The sequence below is a fragment of the Oryctolagus cuniculus genome, chromosome 1, assembly GCF_051225735.1.
Source record: "Oryctolagus cuniculus isolate XC-2025 breed Fujian yellow rabbit chromosome 1, ASM5122573v1, whole genome shotgun sequence".
Taxonomy (NCBI): domain Eukaryota; kingdom Metazoa; phylum Chordata; class Mammalia; order Lagomorpha; family Leporidae; genus Oryctolagus; species Oryctolagus cuniculus.
Genome location: NC_142867.1, coordinates 234,830,435 through 234,851,184, shown reverse-complemented (window position 1 = coordinate 234,851,184; position 20,750 = coordinate 234,830,435). Strand labels below are relative to the sequence as shown.

Sequence of the window (20,750 nt, the reverse complement as noted above, 5' to 3'; positions counted from 1 at the left end):
AGTGGCTTTGGAAGGCACTCTGCAAGCCTGGCCCACACCCCTACTTGCAGGGCGTTGGCCAAGAATGCGCCCCGTGGTCCCACCCACCCACAAGGGGCCCGGGGCACTCCGGGGACCTCCGCGTGGCTCTGTTCAGGAGGAAGTGAGGGTGCAGAGGGGAGCCAAGCAGGCCTGGCAGAAGGCACCTCTGGGGGTGCAGAGCTGGCCCCCCGCAACATGGTGCTGGGAACTTGGCAAGCCAGTAGGGGGCAGCATTGGGTCTCTGGTAGTCAACCATCCTATTTACCAGTGGTTACCAGCCGGCTGGAGCTGGGGGGTCGGCGAGGGGGGCTTCCGTGTTGTACTCGCCTGTTATCCCCAAGGCCAAGCGGGGCTCAGTGCAGCCTTAGCCCGGCTCCGACTTGCGGTGGGAAGCACTCGGGTTAGAGCTGCCCCACCTGGAGAAAGCTGGCAGGAGCCAGTGCAACAGGGTGACGCTGGGGAGACCCGGGAGACCCCCACCAAGCAAAGCTGCCCGAGGCGTCGGACTCTGAGTCTCAGGAGCCTCCAGCCACGATGGGAGGAGGAGGGCCTGCCCGGTCCCTGGGGTCTCCCTGGGCCAGCACACGCCCTAGCAGGCAGCGGCGGGCGCAGCCCCACCTGTGGGTTCTGGCCCCCCAGGTGTGAAAGAGGTGTCCATCCTGGGCCGTCCATCGGAGACATGACAGCCTCAGCACCGGTCTGTCCCTTGCCAGTGCCAGGGAGCCCTGGGACTTTTTCCCCCCTTAGCTTCTGGAAGCTTCTAACACGTGGTCGCCTGCAGCCGGGCCGCACCTGTTCCCTGGGTTGTCCTTGAAGCCCCATGGGACCTGCCCAGGGCCCACCCAGACAGACAGACGCCGGCGGGAGGCAGCAGTGAGGCTGTTTACTCCGGGGTTACACAAGGACAGCCGCCCCGCGGTGGCCACCCCGCCCGCCTCCCTCCAGAGGGGGACAGTTAATCCATAGGCATAGGTCTCTACAAAACAAAACTGCCACCCTCCAAAAAAAAAAAAAAAAAAAAAAAAAGCCTTCTTTCCACCCCTCCGCCCCCAGACGGCGAGTTCCTGGGTCCCCAGGGCTCCCGTGGGGCCTGCATGGTTGCAGAGAAATCGCAGAATATCAACGAGAACCGAGCCGGCGGCTGGAGACCCGGTGCGCCCGTCCGCAGCAGTCCTGGAGCGACAGTGAGGCGGGGGCGACCCGCAGGCAGGAAACGAGAGGAGGAGGAGGAGAGACAGGGGCGCAGGTTCGCAGGCCGCGGGCCCGGCGGCGGGGCGCTGCAGGTGCAGCGCGGGGGCCGGGCCGAGTAGCACCGGGGAGCAGCGCGGGCCGCACCCTTCTCTCCGCCGCGCCTCGCGCGCCGGCTCCCGGGGCTCAGCAGCCCAGGCGGGCGGCCAGGCCCAGCAGCAGCAGGCAGCCGAGCAGGGTGGCGGGGCGCGGGGCGGCGCCGGGCGCTCGGCCGCAGTCCAGGCCGCCGTCGGCCGGGTCGCAGCGCGGCTGCTCGCAGCGCACGCCGGTGTAGCCGCGGGGGCAGGCGCAGCGCTGGTTCTGCAAGCAGGTTCCGCCGTTCCGGCAGAGCAGCTGGTCGTCGTCGCACACGTTGGCTGCGGGGCGGGGAGCGGGGACACGCGGTGAATGCGGGCGGTGGTCCCCTCCGGCCGCCCAGGCGCAGGAGGAGCCGGGGAGAGGGGGTAGGGGACGCCTGCCGGTCACTCCCCCCACCCGCCCCCGCCCCCGCCCCCGGCCCGGCCTCGCTGTCCCCCGCCGCAGCCCGCCGCTCCCCCGGCCCGGCCTCGCTGTCCCCCGCCGCAGCCCGCCGCTCCCCCGGCCCGGCCTCGCTGTCCCCCGCCGCAGCCCGCCGCTCCCCCGGCCCGGCCTCGCTGTCCCCCGCCCCCGGCCCGGGCACACTCACGGAAGCAGCCCTGGCGCCAGTAGTGCGTGGGGAGGCAGTCGTCACACTTGGGCCCCGCCGCGCCCTCGCGGCACTCACAGAAGCCGGTCTCGTTGCAGCGGTCGTGCACGGAGCCGATCTGGTTACAGTTGCACTCTGCACCGAGGCAGGGGAGGTCAGCGCCTCCGGCCGCCTGCGAACGCCCTGCTGCATCCAGCTCCCGCAGCAGCGCCCTGGCGCCGTGTGGCCCCTCTCGGGGCTCCTGGGGCTTGCCCTGGCCTTCCCAGCTCCAAGGAGCTAGGACAGGTGGTCGTGGGGTCCGCCCCGCCACCGGAGCCTCTATCCTTGGGCTGGGCCTTTGAAGCCTCCCCACCCCCAACTGGTATGGCCTCCCCAGAGCCCGCCTTCCACCTGCCCGAGCCCTGCTGGTGTCCTTGGATCCACTGCCCTGGGAGTTCCTGAAACCTGGGTGCTGGGCCTGGGTGGGGGCAGGGACAGGCACCCAGAGGAGGGTGCTGGGGGGGGGCGGCGGGGGACGGGACCTTCTCTAATCGGATCCAGGAGCCCTGGCCGTGTCTGCAAGCTGGCCTCGGTGTCGGCGGCGGCACAGTTCCCCTTTGATCACTTTAGAGCTGATGGAATTATCTGAAGGCTGCCACCCTCATTCAGACTGACAGCACCAGCTGTGAGCAGCCCCGGCCTGCCTGTGGGAGGGGCTGGGCAGGGGGCAGGGGGAGCAGCTGAGGGCAGCCTGCTGGGGGCAGGGGGAGCAGCTGAGGGCAGCCGGCTGGGGGTGCTGGCTGCGGGTGATCATTTGCCCTTTGTGCCCTGCCTGGGGCCCAGGTCCCTTCTTGTCCACCCTAAAGCCAGCCTTGGGCAGAGCTTTGAAGAACAGAACAGGGCCCATGGGGGCAGGGGGCAGCTTCAAAGCTGCACCTCCACTTACAAAGCCTTTGGAGCAGGAAAAGGTGAAAAAAAATCTCTGATCTGGAGCCAGTGACATGGCACAGTGGGTTAAGCCGCTACCTGCATCCCATATGGATGCTGGTTCAAGTCCTGGCTGCTCCACTTCCCAACCAGCTCCCTGCTCATGCACCTGGGAAAGCAGTGGAAGATGCCCAAGTGTTCGGGCCCCTGCACCCACATGGGAGACCAGGATGGAGCGCCTGGCTTTGGCCCAGGCAAGTCCTGGCCGTTGCAGCCAATTGGGGAGTGAGCCAGAGGATGGAGGATCTCTGTCTGTCTCCTTCCCCACCCCCATAACTCAGCCTTTCGAATAAATAAATCTTTTTAAAAAAATCTCTGATCAGAGGCCTGGATTGGGGAATGGCTGCCTGCACGCACCCAGCAAGGCAAGCTCGGGAAGCCTTTGACCCGCATCCCGGCGCCTGCCGGGAGAACGACACGGGGAGGGGCCGTCAGTGCAGACCCCGGGGGCTTCTGTCCTCCGGCTGGGACGTCCACGGCCTCCCCAGTGGTTCTGACACTAACGCTGCCGAGCAGACCGGGAGCTGTGTGTCCCAGCGCCTCCTCCGCCCCGCACCTGGCAGGGCAGGGCAGCCCAGCCCAGCCCAGCCCAGCCCAGCCCGCGCCCGCGCACCGATGCACACGTTCTCGTCGTCCAGCTCGGCCGAGCCGTTGCGGTAGTAGCCCAGGCGGCAGTGCTGGCAGTGCTGGCCGCGCGTGTTGTGTTTGCAGCTGACACAGGTCACCACGTTCAGGAAGTCGATGTAGCTGCAGCGGTTGGAGTGGCCGTAGCACTCACAGTCTGGGCGCGCAGAGCGGGAGAGACAGCAATAGTGAGCAAGCACTTGGGGAAACCGAGGCACGGGGCGAGGAAGGGCCCGCCCCCGGACATGCGGGGTGGGGGGCGGTGTCTTTGGGAATGGATCTAGAAGGTGCCCCCGTGCCTCCAACACTCCCGTAGGTAGCCGGCTTTGAGCCCAAAGGAGGACGGGTAAAGGCCCCACCCACGGATTCCCACAGGCGGGTGGCGTGAGGTCAGAACACGGCTCACACGAGGCTGCCAGGGTCACTGGACTGTGAGCTCAGAGGGGCCGTGTCCGGGGCCAGGGTGCTCCCCACTGCGCCCCCAGTGGGCCCGTGGGTGGATGGACACATGCACCGCCCCCAGGTGAGATGCATGGGCCAGGAGCTTCCTCCTTGTGCTGCTTTGGAAGACGATCGGGGGCAATCGGCCGCCTGCGGGAGCGTCCTCATCCCCTAGTTCGGCCAGCGCCAGAGGGACCCTGAAAGCGAAGCCCTTTCTGGGGTGGGGTGGGGTGGGGGCCCTGGTGTCTCCTTGCCGTCCTGGGCTTCAGAGCCCCACGTCTGTGCTGTCCTGCGCCTCCTCCAGTCCACCTCCCGAGCTGGGCAGGGCTCAGAGGGGGATCCCACACCACCACAAAGGGGCAGGGTCTGGTGAGGTCACCTTCCCGTCCCCAGGGCTGTCCTGAGGGACCCAACACCTCCACTGCCACCGACCACGAAATGCGGCTGCCCTGGGCGAGGGAGGCGCCGGCCGCCCTCCTGAAACCGCAGGTGCACCCCTAGCGGCCGGCCTCCCTCTCGGGCTGGGAGAGGGCGGGACGGGCCCAGGCCTGAGCAGTCAAGGTTAGGGGAGACCTGGGAACAGCCCGTGTGCTGTGCCGGGGGAAGCAGGCGGGCTCCCACCTGGGGGCCTCCTGAGCCTGCTGCCTTCGCTCACCCCTCCCACAACAAGGAGGGAAGGCCCCCTCCAGGTGTCCCCAGAGCAGCGTCCGTCTGAGACCCGGCCGTCCCAGATTCCGCTTCTACCCAGGACCAGCCCCTGGGCTGCACCTCCCGGGGGAGCCGGGGCCTGCTATTTCTGGCAGCTGTTCTGCCTGCCGAGTGCCTGTCCACCGTGCAGAGTTGGCTCCTGACTCATACCTGCTCCCAGCTCCCCCGGGGAGGGCCGAGACGGGAGGGAAGAGCGAGCCAGTTTAACCTTGACCCAGCTGGTCTGGGTTCTGCGCCCTGCCTCGTGGTTTCCCGGCGAGGCAGGGAGGGGCGGCGCCAGCACGCGCTGACCCAGCCAGGGCCATCCTCTTACCTGGGAATTCTTCAATGGGCATCACTTGAGGAGATTTGGGCTTGAGCTGGAAAAGTCTGGAGCCCTTGGCGGGGCCAGGGGCAGCGGTGGAGGGGCTCAGGGCAGCTTGCAGAAATGAGAAACGCGCTCTTTTGTCTGAGCCCGCCTCGGGGGGAGGGGCAGCCTTGTCACCTGTTCAGCCTCAAGTCAGGGAGAGCACACAGCCCCCGGGTGGGGACCACCCCACCTTGCTGAAGCCTGCCCCTGGCCTCAACCCCCACACACAGTTTACATACCCAGTTCAGTCCCCCCGAACGACCCCCACCCCTGCAAACACCCCCACAGGGTGCTCAGACCTTCCGTCTGAAACACCCACCAGCAGGGACTTCTGCTACTTCCCTTCTCCCCAGCTACCCGAGCGTCCGATTCGGAGTCCAGAGCTGGCATCTGCCACTTCCAACCCTGCTGCCCACTGGCAAGTGCTGTCAAGCGACGCGCACAGCCTGTGGCTCCACCTGCCGCCGCCTACGACCCGGGGGTGTCACGGCCTCAGTTTCCCTCTGGGAGTCTGCGGTGCCCTGGTCCTACCTGTCCCCCTTCCCAGAGACCATGCCCCGACTTAGGAAGCCAACCTGGGGCCCAACTCCAGGACTGTTCCCCCAGCAGACACCACACAAAGCTGGGGTGCTTGGCTGGGAGGGGCTTGAACTCCGGGGCAGGGTGCGGCTGGGACACCTGGACGCCCACCCAAGGGAACCAGGCAGGGACAGCCCCCCTCCCTGGAGGGCCGAGTGGGCCTGTGCGAGTCCTGTGTGTGCCCATCTGTGCAGCCCCCTGGAAGCCCCCCCACTGCAGCAGGAGACTAAGGCTCCCACTTGAGGGTGGTGCCTCCCACAACCTCCCCCACTCTGCTTTCCCCTTGCCCGGGAGCCTGGCCCTGCCACCTGGGATGGGCCACCTTCTCCCTTCGTCTACTCAGTCACCCCCTTCTGGGTCACCTGTGCCTCCCCCTGCAGGAAGCCCTCCCTGGGCTCCTGCCCCTGCCTGAGTGTCCCGTGAACCAGGCTGCAGGGACAGAGCCGCCAGACCCCTGCCCTCACTGCTCTGGCCCGGAGTCCCAAAGAGAATCTCTCTACACCTGGCCCCTCCTTGTACACCTGCTCCTTCCACTCCAGGGGGCAGGTCCAAGGGGCTACCCAGGGCCCAAGGCCTGTCGCAGTCCCCCCCCCCCCCCAGTACCTTCTGCAGTCGAGGTGGCCTGGGGCCAGGGGCGGCTATCCCCCAGAGGGGCAGCCGTGGAAGGCCTGGTCCACTCTTGCGGGGAAGAAGAGAGGAAAGCAAGTTAGGCGAGGTGGGGGGCATCGCCCCCTGCAGGCCCCTGGAAGCAGCAGTGCTGTAGGGAGAGGCTCTGTCTACACTAGCAGGAAGAGCTGGGTCCGAATCTACCGCAGAGGCAAAGTCTACACTACTGCAGCCTGTGGTGGACGCACGGTCCGGGAAGCCAGCGGGGTGTGGGCAGACTTCCTGCTGACGGGTAGGGGCAGCTGTAGTCCCACCCTGGGCCACGCCTGTGTGTGCTGCAGAGGGCACCCGTGTCCACCAAGGCCCTGAAAGGCCCTGGTTGGGTCCCCCTCCAGGGACAGCAGTGTCCTTTGCCATGTGACCTGCCTTCCAGGGAGGGGCTGGTGCTCTCCGCCTCTTACCAGGATCGCACACCGAGAGGGCGGTGTGGGCGGTGGGCGGGGGCAGAATATGCGCCAGAGACGCTCCAGCTGGGAGCCGGGAGCCTCTGGACATCAACTTGACACTCAAGGAGGGAGCAAGGGCTTAATTAGGCTGCGGCAGCACCTGCCCTGGAGGCATCCCGCTCCGGGGCCATCTCCCAGCATCCTCTGCAGCCAGGCGCCGAGGGGACCTGGGCAGAGCTCAGCAGAGCCCAAAGCCCCTGTCGGGAGACCCCCGGGGAGGGATGTGGGGCCTTCCTTGGGGTGAGGTCTGGGGAGGGAGACACCAGGCCGGAGTCTCCAGGGACACGCTCAGGTGTGCCGGAGGAGGGCTCTCGTGGTGTGGCCACGCGCCAAGACCAGATGGAAGCCCGTCTGTTCCTTGGGAACTGGGGAGCCGCGACGGCCCCAAAGCCTCGGGCCTCAGTGCTAAGTGCCCAGGCGGCCACGGCGTCTGCAGCCCACGAGGCCAGGGTTCCAGTCTCGGTCATGGGTCTGCTCCTTTTTCACAACAGCTTTACTGAGGTCTTAGTTCCACACCACACGATCCAGCTGCTTCTCTCCCGAAGCCTCGGTCCCCTTGCTCTGGGTACTGGGAAGACGACAGCCTCCATCTCGTGGGGCTGAGCAGGGAAGCCGGAGGCACAGGCGCCGAGCACCGCCCGTGCCAACCGGTGAACACCAGGGGCTGGCGCGGGGGCTTCAGTCACGTGCCCACCTCGGGCCCAGGATGCAGAGCCGCCAGCGTCCATCCTGCATGCCTGCTCCGCTCGGGCCGGGCACCCTCTCCAAACCTCACTGTGGCTTCTAACTCCCAGCTTACCCAGGCTGCCTGTGTTCCCGCAGCTACGCAGATTCAAGGTTCCTCCGGTGAGAGCGCCCGGGGCCTGGCCCGGCCACCCCAGCACGCCCGCCCGTCACAGGCTCAGGCAGCTGGGCCAACTTATGTCCTAAGCCCAGAGTCTCAGCCTGGCTCCCCGCAGCCCCCGCCTCCTGCACACACGTCCTGTGGCGGGGGGGGAAGGACAGGGTTCCATCCACGGAGACAAAGCACACAGCCTTCCTCAAGGCACAGGTGTGGGCGGACCCCTCGCCCAGTGGCCGGAGCGGTCCCTCCCCCGTGGGGCAGCGAACGACACGGCAGGGCCACGGCGTCAGAGCGAGCGAGGGCCCGGCGCTGCCCAGGGAATCAGGATCCCCCATGGCCTCCCTTCCAGGGGAGGGGAGATGTTACTGGGGTGCCGTCCCCGCTGGGACCGGGAAGAATGTGCCTCGTGGGTCGGGATGAGTCCTGTCCGGCTCCTGGGGCCTGCAGTGGGTGGAGCCTGGCCAGACTCCCCAGGTGAGACCAGAGGCCGCCCCAGCACCCACACATCCCACCTCTGGAGACGATTAGGCTCAGACAGGCTTCCAGACATGACGGCAGCTGCAGACCGGAGGGGGTGCGGTCGACAGGGGACAGGAAGTCTGTCCCGGGCGGCCCTGCCCACACTCAACCTCAAACCCCAGCATCCTAAAAGCCCCAGCTCCAGGGCCCCCTCTGCCTCGCTGACCCCAGGAGCCTGCCCTCCTGGCTGGCCCTGCTTTGTCCACGCCGATGGCCAGATGGGGACGGGGCCTGGGCCAGCTCCAGGGACCATGGAGGCAGGAGTGCGCCTGGGGCCAGGGCTCATCTTTCGCTGAATGTCAGGGTAGCCCTGCTGGTCTCAGGGTACCTACAAGCAACGCCTTGGAGGGGCAGGCGGAAGATTCTAGAAGCTGGACCGGCTGGGTGATAAGTTGGCTCAGATGACCTGGAGGCCAGCGTAGGTTCAAGCACTCACTACTCCAAGAGCTAGCTCCGCTCTCCCTGCTGCAGCAGAAGGCAGGGACTCAGTCTAGAAGCAGGAAGCTGGACAGCAGGCGTGACTGGCTACGCCCTGGCACCCACCTGTGGGCTGTGGGGTGCGAGGGGCCGAGGGGGCCCGGGCAGTGGGCATGAGCGGGGTGGGAGTGGTGGGGCCCCTCTTCACGGCCACAGTGGCCATGGGGGCTTTGGGGCCAGGCTCCTTCCGGGACCTGCTGACGCCTGGCAAGAGATGGGAAAAGCCAGAGGGTGGAGACGTCGCTTACAACCCCGCCTCTGGCAACCCCGCAGGAGGCAGTCCAGGTTGGGGGACAGACAGACGGGCCGGGGGGTACAGGCCGTGGCCTCAGAGTCCTGGTGGTGGCCGGCGGCGCACCCAGAGCATTGCTGAGAATTGGGGTCTGCCAAGGGCCGGGGGCTGAGGACACAGTGAGAGGCTGCGTATAGTGTCCTGCCCAGCAAGGTGCAGACCCTCTCCTCCCCCAACCCTCTGGCAGGTGCCCCGCCTGCCTCACCCACTCTAGGAGGCACCTCTCTGGTGGGGGTGGGGCGGGGCTCTGCTTTCCAAAGCAGCAGGAATGAAGCTCCTGGGGGACCTAGTGGCTGGGCCACAGGCCACAGTGACGATGACAATGACCGATGATGTGAGGGTGGGAGATGGAGATGCAGACAGGGGCGAGAGGGGGCGGGGAGGGGCCGAGGCCCAGAGGACGTCAAAGCCAGTTCTCTCCTCTCCTCTCCCCTTCCCCAGACATGCAAAGTGCAGTGGGGGGGGGGGGGCAGCGCCCCAGGTGTGTACTTACTGCCCCAGGCAGAGCCGGCAGCAGCACCTGTGGGAGAGAAGGTCCGTTGTCACAGGGGGGCTGTCTCCTCCTGGGCTGGGGGGCAGGGGGCCCACTCAGTCACTGCTGCCCACTGGGACCACAGGGCAGGGCTGGGTGGACTTCCTGTGTCAGCCTCGCCAGCACCCAGAGAGGCAGCGACTGCATCAGCCCATTTGGCAGATGGAGAAACTGAGCCTCAGAGCTGTGACTTAAGCCTTGGGGATTCACGAGTGAGTGCCCGGGCTCCCCAGGGCAGGACCAGCGGGCTGTATGTCCGGTGTCAGGCGGCCAAGGGACAAGGGGACGGGACGCTTCCTGACAAACTGCTTAGCCAGGCCCGAGGCGGGAACCCTCCCGGGACCGATTCTAGGGGTGGGGAGGTGGGGGTGAGGACGGCAGAGGCAGGGCTGGAGGAAGAGGGCACGAGGACACCATGGCCTTGTCCCAAGGGCCTGAGCAATGAGGGAGATCAAGGCATCCAGGCAGGTGAGCCCGGGGGCCAAGGGCAGCCCAGCGGGAAGCCCTGGGGAGGGGGATGCCCGTGGGGGAGGAAGCCCCAGCCAGGGTGACCCCCAGCTTGGCCTCCTGGGTGTGGGTGCCGCTCACTGAGATGGGGGCACGTGAGTGAGGGCAGGTGAGGGCCAGGCTGCCCTGGAGAAGGTGGGGCAGGAGCACCCCAGCATCCCCTGGCCTCTTGGGACTGGCTGGCCAGGCAGGGGCGGGGCCAGCTCCAGGGACGGCTCCCAAGCCCTGTAGGGAAGCGAGGAGGCGCGGCCTGGGGTGGGGACAGCAGCAGACCTGTGAGGGACCTGCAGGCCCCAGGGTCTCCATCTATGGGTGTCCAGGAGGCAGGCAGACGGGAGACCTCGGAGAATCTTCTCTGGGGCAGGGCGGGCGCTCTGGAGGGAGGGGAGGAGCAGGGGTGGGGAGGGAGAGGGGGAGGGCAGAGGACTGCCACTGGAGAAGGGATTGAGGCCACAGAGACTGGAGTGGGAGCCTGGGAGGAGGTAGCGGGTGGGAGTGGTCCCATGCTGGCCCCGCCCACCCACCCCGTGCCCATCACAGCCTGGCCTCCCAGCCTTCTGCTCTCATCAGCGGCCCAGAGCCTCAGGGCCGTCCAGGGAGCTCTGGGCTCAGTGTGTGCAGGTGGAGAATGGGGTCATCCCCAACAGCTGCCCAGGGCACTGCACATACCGGCCACCGTCTCAGGAGGGGACAAAGCACCGGACGACGTCCGACCTCAGCAGACGACAGAGGCTGGTGGAGGGCGCCTCACCCAGGGCCAGCCTGGGCCTTCTTCCCTGGGCACCCCTGTGCACTGGGCTTGGGGTCCCCAGTGAGCAGGGCCCCCCAAGGTGTTCTTGTGCAGAAACAAACTTCCCTGGTACCCTTGAGTGGGGGGAGGGGAGGACGTGGCACACTGATGGAGGCTCCTGTTCAGGGCGGCACTGCCCCCTCCCCTGCCCAGGGCCCCCCCCCCCAAGCAGGCAGGGTCAGGAGGGGGAAGGGCAGCAGGACAGCTGTTGATCTGCCCAGCTCCGGTTTCCCTGCGGTCACTGGGGTTGGAGAGGGGCTCAGCACTGAGCAGGACACAGGCGCGCAGAGGGTCTTGCTACGGGCCTGGGAGCCGTCACTAGGGGTGTGCACGTGCGTGGTGTGTGCAAACGTGTGTGTGTGTGCATGCGTGTGCGCCACAGCTCCCAGTGGGAGGCGAAGGGCCGGGGAGACCCGGCCAGTACCTACAGGCGTTGGGGGAGCCGTGAGGCAGCGGCAGGTAGGAGCCGGCCCGCCAGGAGCGCGTGCGGAAGTTCTTCTTGCACTTGCCGCAGTCGGGGCCCGTGGTGTTGTGCTCACACTCACACTGCAGGCTGCCTTCGCGCACAGAGCACAGGTTTGCGTGCAGGTTGCACTTGCACCTGAGGAGATACGGGGCGTCAGACAGGGACAGCGGGAGAAGAAGGGGCGGGGCAGCCGGCACCGAATCCACGGCCCTGACTCCCGTCCCGGAGGAGTCCGTCGCTGGCCCCGAGGCTGCCCCGGGCCAGGCTGTCGTCTGCTCCCTCCTTTGACGGCAGTTGAAGGGTTTCCTGCAGCTGGGCTGCGGGGGCTCCCTGGCCCCAGGCCTCTGATCACCTCAGCTCGCACTGAAGCAGGCTGACAGGTAGCAAGTGCCGCCACCAGCTCCGTGGGGGTCCCGGCGCCCACGCCCCCCGAGGGCCACAGCAAGAAAGCCCCGTGCCCCAAAGCCCCGCAATTCATCCCCGCATGGATTATTCATTCATTCACTCAAATATTCATGGGCAGCTCATTGTTCTGGAAGGCGGCATCTCTCCTGCCTGTGCTAACAATGGGGGGGTGCTGGGGGCTTCTCTGTGGTGTTTGTGATGGGGTCCAGCCTCAGGCAGCAGCAGATGGCCCGGAGTGCAGCCCCAGGACGGGAGCATCCCATGGAAGAGCACGCCCCCACCCCTGACCCCACCCCCACCCCCCCCACCCCCGACACCGCCAAACCCAACTGATCCGGCCACTCAGGAAACAGAGCAGAAAGCCGCCCGAGACAAGGCCGGGGTCGCTGCTGCGACGTCCCAAGGCTACAGCGAGGTCACCCAAAGGACCAACCGCGTGGAACAGAAACTGACAGGGAGGGAACGGTGAGCAGAGACCGCAGAGGCTGGGGCGGGCCTCCTGGGGACCTTGGCTCCTTGGGGCCCTGTGTGCACCCCCCAGACAAGCTGCTGGGCCACCTGGGCCCTGGACACCCTCAGTCTTGGGTGGTGTCGGTATCTGTTTGACGTGATGCTGGTCTTGTGGTTATGTCTTTTATAAAAGTCCTTATCTTGGGGCTGGCCCTGTGACGTAGTAGGTTAAGCATCTGCCTGTGGCGCCGCATCCCATAAGGGCGCTGGTTCCAGTCTCCACTGCTCCTCTTCCGATCTGGCTCCCTGCTGTGGCCTGGGAAAGCAGTGGAAGATGCCCAAGTGCTTGGGCCCTGCACCCACGTGGGAGACCCGGAAGAAGCTCCTGGCCCCTGGCTTCAGATCAGCTCCACTCCAGATGTTACGGCCACTTGGGGAGTGAACCAGCAGATGGAAGACCTCTCTCTCTCTCTCTCTCTCTCTCTCTCTCTCTCTCTCTGCCTCTCAAATAAATAACCTTTGAACAAAAAGTCCTTATCTTTTAGAGATGTGCACAGAAACGCTAACCCCTGCTGGGCGGGGCTTACCAGCACTGGGGTTTGCTTCCGGGTCACAGAGCAAGGGAGCGCAGGGGGCAGGAGGGCCCCCTGGGAGCAGGCTGGTTCTGCAGGCTCCCTCTTCTCCATGTTGGAAATTCCCCAAGTGAAGCTAAAGAGCGAGAGCGAGCACGCTCTACACTGGGACGGGAAGATGTCCAAGACGGATTGTCAATATTTGGAAAAAGCAAATCGCAGCCCAGCGTGCGCGACAGCCTCCATTCTCACTGCAATACGCAGACAAGAGCTCCGAGGGCACCTGTTAGCGGCCGGCTCGGAGTGGAGCCGCGAGCAGAGGGGGCCCTGCTGGGAGGCGGCTCGGAGTCGGGCAAGGAGAAAACCTCCGCAGCTGCGGCCAGCGCTGTGGCACAGCCAGCTAGGCCGCCACTCGGGATACCAGCGCCCCACACCGAGCGCTGGTTCCAGTCCCGGCTGTTCCACTTCCGATCCAGCTCCCTGCTAATGCACCTGGGGAGGCAGCAGAGGAGGGCCCAAGACCCACTCGCATGGGAGGCCTGGATGCGGTTCCTGGCTCCCGGCTGCGGCCGGGCCCCACTGCTGGCTGCTGCCACCATCTGGGGAGTGAACCAACGGATGGAAGATCTCTCCCTCTGTCAACTCTGCCTTTTAAATAAAAGATAAATAAATCCTTAAAAAAAACAGGGGCCGGTGCTGTGGCGTAACAGGTAAAGCCACTGCCTACAGCACCAGCATCCCATATGGGCACCAGTTCGAGTCCTGGCTGTTCCACTTCCGATCCAGCTCTCTGCTGTGGCCTGGGAAAGCAGTAGAAGATGACCCAAGTCCTTGGGCCCCTGCACCTGCATGGGAGACTGGGAGAAGCTCCTGGCTCCTGGCTTCGGATCAGCACAGCTCTAGCAGTTGCAGCCAGTTAGGGAGTAAGCCAGCAGACGGAAGACCTCTCTCTCTCTCTCTCTCTTTCTCTCTCTCTCTGCCTCTCCTCTCTCTGTGTAACTCTGCCTTTCAAATAAATAAATAAATCTTTAAATAAATGGGAGAACTAAAAAAACACCCCAGCAAACGTGTGGGTGCAGCGAGACAGGACGGTGGGCACAGGGGACAGACGTCGAGGGCTGGGAGACAGCTCCTGTGACCCACGTGCAGACGCAGGCTCAGCGCAGCCCTGAGCGAGCCTCACGCCAACAGGTGGCATCTCAGTAGGAACAGGTGCCCCCCGCCACGCTGGGTGTTACTGACAAGTAAGCTGTAAGCCATGGGGGTGCTTCCTGTACTAAGCCGGGGGAGGGACTTCCTTTACTCTTGGTCTAATTTTCCATGCGCCTAAAACTGTTCCAAACAGATCGCCTATTCACGGAAATGCAGGGAACCCACAGACTTCAACCACTCCTCTGCTGCGAGAGCCCGAGGAGCCCCGGCGGGGGTGGGGGTCCTACCGTAGTCTGGGGGAGGACAGGTTTCCAGGAAGGAGAACCAAGGGTTGCCAGGCCAGAAGGGAGAACCTTCTAGAAAGAGCAAGAGCATGCGGGAAGACCCCGGGGCTGAGGGGACCTGGGCCCACCATGCGGCCCAGAGATGGGGGGAGGAGGCCAGAGCTGCCCCCGGAGTGCCCCTGGAAGGAATCGCGTGGCTGCTCCCAGCAGAGGAGGCTGTCTGGGGACAGGAGCTGGGGCGGGGGTCACGGGACGGCGGAGGCGGCTGCTGCGACCCCTGTGTTGCACCTGCTGTGGGTGGCATTTCCTGCCGGCCTCTGCCTTCCCTCGGCTTCACAAGCCGCCTACCTGGGCCGGTGCCGCCGTCTGCCACGACCCACGTCCTCCCAGCCGGACGCATCTGCCCCAGCTTCCGTCTCCCCTCCCTTTGGGCGTCAGTCCCGCCCCTTCACTGGGCTCTCGCTGCCTCCCCCCCTCCCCAGTGTCTCCCAAGTTGGGAGTGGCCCTGTGCCCGGGGGCCCTGCAGCTCCCAGACCCTTGGTCCGCTGGCTTCAGACTGGCCGGGGCTCCTTTCCCTGTGGTCTTCTCTCTAGCCTGTGTCTTCCTGCAGAGCAGCTCAGGTGTCAGAAGCGGGTGGGGGGTGGGGTGGGGGGGCGGCTCTGGGTTTCTCAGGACAGAGCGAAAGGGCACCTGGTCGGCTGTCCTGGCTCCCTCTCTCAGCAAACTGTCCGAGAACTGACCGAGGCATGGCATATTGGGTAAAGCCGCTGCCTGTGACACCGCATCCCAGATGGGCACCGGTTCAAGTCACAGCTGCTCCTCTTGTGATCCAGCTCCCTGCTAATGTGCCTGGGAAAGCAGTGGAAGATGGCCCAAGGGCTTGGGCTTTGTACCCACGCGGGAGACCTGGAAGAGGCTCCTGATTCCTGGCTTCAGCCTGGCCCAGCTCCAGCTGTTGCAGCCATTTGGGGAGTGAACCAGTGGATGGAAGACCTCTCTCTCTCTCTCTCTCTCTCTCCTTCTTCTCTCTCTATGTAACTCCAACTTTCAAATAAACAAATAAATAAAAATAAAACCTGACAGGTGACGGCCAACCCGTTATTCCAAGGCGGGCTCTGGGTTAGAGACGGCTGTCTGGGCATGCTTAGGGCGGCTGGGCTTGGCGATGCTGTTGCCCTTGCATTAAGCGCATCCAATGCGTTGTTTGGCGTAGAAGATCCTCAGGCCGAGATGGCTTCACCCTCACGTCTAGGAGCTGCGGCGCATCAGGTGACAGAATGTCACCTGCCTGAGACCGTCTCCAGCTGTGGGGACGGTCCACGGGAACACGCAGGGAACGAGCCAGGCCGCAGACACAGGGTGCCCGCACCGTGCCTGGTGAGTCCCCTCCCCTCTCCTGCTGTCACCTGTCTGCCAAGTCCTTGTGCAGAGCCACGGGGCTGCCCCCAGGCAGGACCGGGAGCAGGACCGGGACACGTCTGATGCCACAGGTTAGCAGGGGACAGAGCAGAGATGGCAAAGACCTGGAGCGCCCGGATGGGGGCCAGACACACACACCTGCACCCGAGCAGCACACGTGAGCCTCCGGGAAGCCGCAGGGACCAGAGACGGCTTTGCCTTCCTCCTGCTTCTGCCTTCTCCACAGCCTGGCTTTTAGAGAAGTGACAATGTCGTCTTCTGGAAGTGGATCCCGAGGGCATGTGTCATGGCCAGCGCTGAGGCTAGCCCCCGTGGGAACTCTGGGCCAGCCACCGTGGGCCAGGCAGGGGGCAGGGCTTGGGGGGCAGGCACTGCGCACATGGCTCTGCACCCTCCGCTCGGTCCTGCTGCGCACTGAGACTGCTCGAGAAAGTCAAATTCATGTCTCCAGAGTGTCATTTATGAACAGGACACCAGGCCGGGGTGGGGGGAGGCGGCCGGCTGTGAGCTCGTGCCGATGCCAGTGCCAGGGCCCGGGAGGGGCTGCAGGGTGTGCTGCCCTTGGTGCTGCAACACACAGAGCCAAGGCCAACGACATCCATGTCATTGCAGGTCCAGCTGCCCCCGCCAGCCTGGATGCTCACCCCCGAGCTCAGATAAGTACAGCAGGAAGACACCCGTGCACCCTTCTTCCGGAATCTCCCACCCTCTGCTACCCACACCTCCTGGGAATGGGCACCCTGCTGGCACGGGGGGCAGCCCCCCACCCCCCACCCTGCGGAACACCAGACCCCAGGGGAAAGGTCCTGGGCTTAAACCTTTGTGTTAAGCAGGCGATGCTCTGGGAATCCCCTCGCCGCCTCCTCCACCAGGGTCCCTGCACACCAAAGGCTCTGACAAGCCCGGCAGGAAGGAAGCCAACCCCACCGCGTCTGAGGGAAGTTTGTTTGCAAAATGCGTCTGACCTCGGCAGGCTTTAATATTGCCTCTGGGTTCCTATTTCACACCCCGCTGAGCGAGCCGGAGAGGAGCGCCCGGCCGGCCGTGGAGATCCAGGAACTCACTCCACGCTGCCATCCCCGGGAAGGGATATTTTTAGCTATCAGCTACACAGAGAAAAGACTGCCATCAACTTTGGGTGATCACGCTGACCTTGGCTTATTAAAAATGCGTAAGAGACCAGCTGAATCTGAGAAGCTTATCATAGTGGTGATAACAGGAGCCGTGGGGCGCCGGGGCGGGACAGGTGCGGGTGCAGCCTGCACAAGGTCACACAGCCGTTACTCCTGACCCAGATCCAGTGTCCCTCCCGGATCCCATCCTGTCGCCGCCCCCTCTCCTCCCTGGCCAGGAACCCAGGGAGACATCCTGGTCTCCACCCCCTGGCTGGGCACAGGCGCTCAGAGCCACCTCCCCCAAGGCAGAGAGAGAGGCCCTGGCAGCCTTGGGCAGGGAGCCAGACACACAGGTGCCTGGGACCTGGTGGGTGCCTCCCAGGCTTCGTGATTTTTACACGTGGTTCTGCCTGGTGTTGCTTCACTTGACCTCACCGGCCCTCTTGGGGTCCCTGTCTCGATGGGGACCACATGTCTGTCCAGCCTGGGGTCTAATCTTGCCTCTGGGCCTTTGCACATGCTGCTCCCTCTGCCAGGCTCCGCCCCCTCCCACAGCTGTCACTCAGAGGCGATATCAGGGTCACCAGCCCCTCCCCGCGCCCCCTCTCTGCACAGCTGATCGTAAGCGGGGTCCTCTCCCAGAGTGGGCTCCATGAGGAGACTGGGGAGGAGTGGAAAGGCTCACTGGGATATTTTGCGTTCTTGAAAACACAGCACTTCTTTTGAACACCAGGCTCACCAAATCTGTGACCTCAAAAACGTTCCTCCCTAGGTGTGGCCAAGTGTGAAGTCTATGATTGAGAGAAGTCACTGGGTGAGTGATGAACGAGTGAATGAGTGAATGAAACAAGATAGCCATATGCCAGTGGGTGATGCTGGACCCTCACGCCCCACACAAGAGTGACTCAAAAGGGACTGAAGGGGCCGGCGCTGTGGCGCAGCAGGTTAAAGCCCTGGCCTGAAGCCCCGGCATCCCATGTGGGTGCCGGTTCTAGTCCCACCTGCTCCTCTTCCGATCCAGCTCTCTACTGTGGCCTGGGATAGCAGTGGGGGATGGCCCAAGTCCTTGGGCCCCTGCACCCATGTGGGAGACCCAAAAGAAGCTCCTGGCTCCTGGTTTCGGATTGGCGCAGCTCCGGCCGTTGCAGCCATCTGGGGAGTGAACCAGCGGATGGAAGACCTCTCTCTCTGTCTCTACCTCTCTCTGTAACTCTTTCAAATAAATAAAAATAAATCTTAAGAAAAAAAAGGACTGAAGACCCAGACTACTCATTAGAACAAAACCTTGGGGCTTGTCTTCACGACTCTGCATTAAGGTCCCCAAAACACAGGCAACAGAAGGAAAAGCCAGATAACCCGGACTCCATCAAAACTCCGCATTTCTTGCTTCAGGGGGCGCCACCAAGAAAGCGAAACGCCAGTCCACAGAATGGAAGACTGTCGCACGCGCTGTCCGTAGTCAGCGCCCTGCAGGTGCACCTAGAGCCGGCACTTGGTAATGGACGAACAATGCAATTGCGAGAAGAGCACCTGCACACACATCTCCCCCAGGAAGATGCACACGCGACCATGAGTGCAGGAGAAGCTGCTCCCGCCACCGTGGTGAGACAGCTCCACGCCCAGCAGGGCGGCAGGGGCCGCAGGGACAGACCACGCGCCGGGGTTCCTGGGCAGCGGGTGAGCCGCTGCTTGCCACGCCAGCGCCCCTCAGCAGAGCGCCAGCGGGAGTCCCGGCTGCTCTGCTTCCGACCCAGCTCCTCGCTAACTCGTCTGGGAAAGCGGTGGAGGATGGCCAAGCGCTTGGATCCCTGCCACCCAAGTGGGGGACCCAGGCTCCTGGATTCAGCCTGGTGCCACCCCTGGCTGTGCGGCCGTCTGGGGAGCAGACCAGCCCATGGAAGAGCTCTCTCTCTCTAACTCTGCCTTTCAAATAAATAAACAAGTAAACCTTTTTAAAAAAGACTGCTGTGGTGCAGTGGGTTAAGCCTGTGATACCGGCATCCACAGGGGCACCAGTTCAAGTCCCGGCTGCCCCACTTCTGGTCCAGCTCCCTGCTGATGCTCCTGGGAAAGCAGCAGAAGATGGGCCAAGTGCTTGGGCCCTGCACCCGCGTGGGAGACCCAGAGGAAGCTCCTGGCTTCAGATCGGCCCAGCTCTGGCCTTTGCGGCCATTTGGGGAGTGAACCAGCAGATGGAAGACCTCTCTCTCTCTCTCTCTACCTCTCTCTGTAACTCTGTCTTTCAAATAAATAAATCTTAAAAAAAAAAAAAGAGCAATGATGGCACACGACCACACAGAACCGTTCACAGCAGTGTCACAGCTGCTGACAATCACCCGGCGTCCTGTGCGGCTGACGGGGTCAGCAGAACGTGGTACCCAGCCAGACGGCAACACAGCAGCAAAAAGGAGCTGGATGGACTTGAACACGTGCTCTGTGCAATCCGCCAGTCACAAAGCACCAAACCCTGGTGCTTCCAGAACAGGCAAACCTGCCAGAAAAAGCAGACTGGCGGCTGCCAGGGAGGGGCTGACACAGGGATGGGGTGGGCGCTGAGGGTGAGGGTGAGGGGGGCAGGGCTGCTTTTCAAGGCCAAGGAGGGTGTTCCAAGACGGACTGTGGGGGAGGGCACAGGCTCTAGAAAGGCACCGGCAGCCTCTGTCTCGTACACTTTACATGGAGGTGTGTGAATTCCATCTCAGCGGAGCTGTGAGCCCACAAATGGATGAATGGGGTGTGGGGAACCAGGTTTTCCCGCCACATCGCTCCTACGCACCTGCAGGCATCATCTTACCCCTTCTGTAAACCTACCGCATTGGACCTGAAAAAGCCCTTCCCAGCGGTCCTGGGAGTGCCACGTCTTCCCACATCCATTCTGCAGATGGGGAAGCCAGACGTGGGGAGGGATGTCCCACAGCTGGGTAGGGGCAGAGCCTGGACCGACCGCAGAGCTGGGGCGGGGCTCCTGCCTGAGTCTTGGTGCACACAGTGGGGTGGCCCTGCAGCAGTTCTTAACCAATGTGAGTCTCGGGTTTTCTCAGTAGTCCCACCTACATCTGGGGCTGTCACGGAGATCCGGGGCTGTCACGGAGATCTGTGGCACTGGTCATTTATGAATGAGCAAATGGGAGGATGAATGGAGCTGCATAAAGAATGCACCTGCTTCGAGGCCACTTGTACCCACGTGGGGCTGGGCTCAATTTGCATTTTTAAGACATTTTATTCCTGTATTTATTTATTTGAGAGACAGAGAGAAAGAGTGCTGATCTGCTGCTTCACTCCCCAAATGCCCAACAGTCAGGTCTGGACCAAGCTGAAGCCAGGAGCCCAGGTCTCCCGCGGGGGTGGCTTGAGCCATCATCTGCTGCCTCCCAGGGTGTGCATGAGCAGGAAGCTGGGATTAAGAGCTGGGCCAGGACTTGAACTTGAGCTCTCTGATATGGGATGTGGGTGTCCAACCTGGGTTAACCACTGCCCCCAACCCCGTCCCCGTCTGGGGCCCGAGCCCTGTCCCGCTGGTTGGGAGATGGCAGTCCTCTTCCCGTCCCGCCCCCTTCCATGTGACCCAGCCAAGCTCCCGAGCCTCCTTGGGCTTTGGTCTCTGCAGAACAGGGATGGGGCGCACAGGCCTCCCCCAGGAAGGAGCCACAGAGACGCTGCGGGGAGCGCTTGGGCTCAGCGCACGCCAGCGCCACGGAAACATCAGCTTGCTCCCATGGCCGCTCTGCACACAGGACCTGATGCCCAGGGCAACTCAGCCCTGCCCGGCTCAGGAACGGTCTCCAGCACGCAGTGGCGCGGGGGTCTCTGGGTGCTCCCCAGGCAGGCCAGTCTCCTAGGCACACAGCCGCCCCCAGCCCCCCCCCCGACAGGGCCCCCTCCTCCCGCTGTGGCCCGCGTTCTCCTCCTATCCCAGAGGGCCCTGGGCAGGATGAAGTCATCTCTGGGTGCTCCCCAGGCAGGCCAGCCTCCTAGGCACACAGCCGCCCCCCAGCCCCCACCCCCACGGCCCCCTCCTTCCGCTGTGGCCCGCGTTCTCCTCTTATCCCAGAGGGCCCTGGGCAGGATGAAGTCCACGAAATAAGCCAGCAGGCCGCAGCCGTCCATGGTTCACCAGACGCTCACTCTTGGGCGGGCGCCGTGCAACCTTACCCAACCCCCCGTGAAAACCCAGAAACAGCTCTGCCCATTTCACAGATGAGAAGGGGAGATTC

At 64.1% G+C, this 20,750-nt stretch overlaps 1 protein-coding gene across 5 annotated transcripts in view; it reads right to left on the bottom strand.

The window, feature by feature from the left end:
- Window positions 1-884: 884 nt before the first annotated feature.
- Window positions 885-20,750, bottom strand: part of NTNG2 (netrin G2) — a 53,682-nt gene continuing 33,816 nt past the window's right edge. For 3 of the 5 annotated variants that reach the window (XM_051835344.3, XM_051835343.3, XM_051835345.3), the window contains exons 5-12: window positions 11,102-11,274; window positions 9,338-9,364; window positions 8,619-8,756; window positions 6,204-6,278; window positions 4,986-5,090; window positions 3,513-3,680; window positions 1,934-2,068; window positions 885-1,625 (exon numbers count right to left, since the gene is read on the bottom strand). In XM_051835344.3, the coding sequence (XP_051691304.3) occupies window positions 1,396-1,625; window positions 1,934-2,068; window positions 3,513-3,680; window positions 4,986-5,090; window positions 6,204-6,278; window positions 8,619-8,756; window positions 9,338-9,364; window positions 11,102-11,274 (1,051 nt within the window). In that variant the 3' untranslated portion in view covers window positions 885-1,395. The remainder of the gene's footprint in view (window positions 1,626-1,933; window positions 2,069-3,512; window positions 3,681-4,985; window positions 5,091-6,203; window positions 6,279-8,618; window positions 8,757-9,337; window positions 9,365-11,101; window positions 11,275-20,750) is intronic. The other 2 variants (XM_089321926.1, XM_051835347.3) reach the window with 2 other exon arrangements.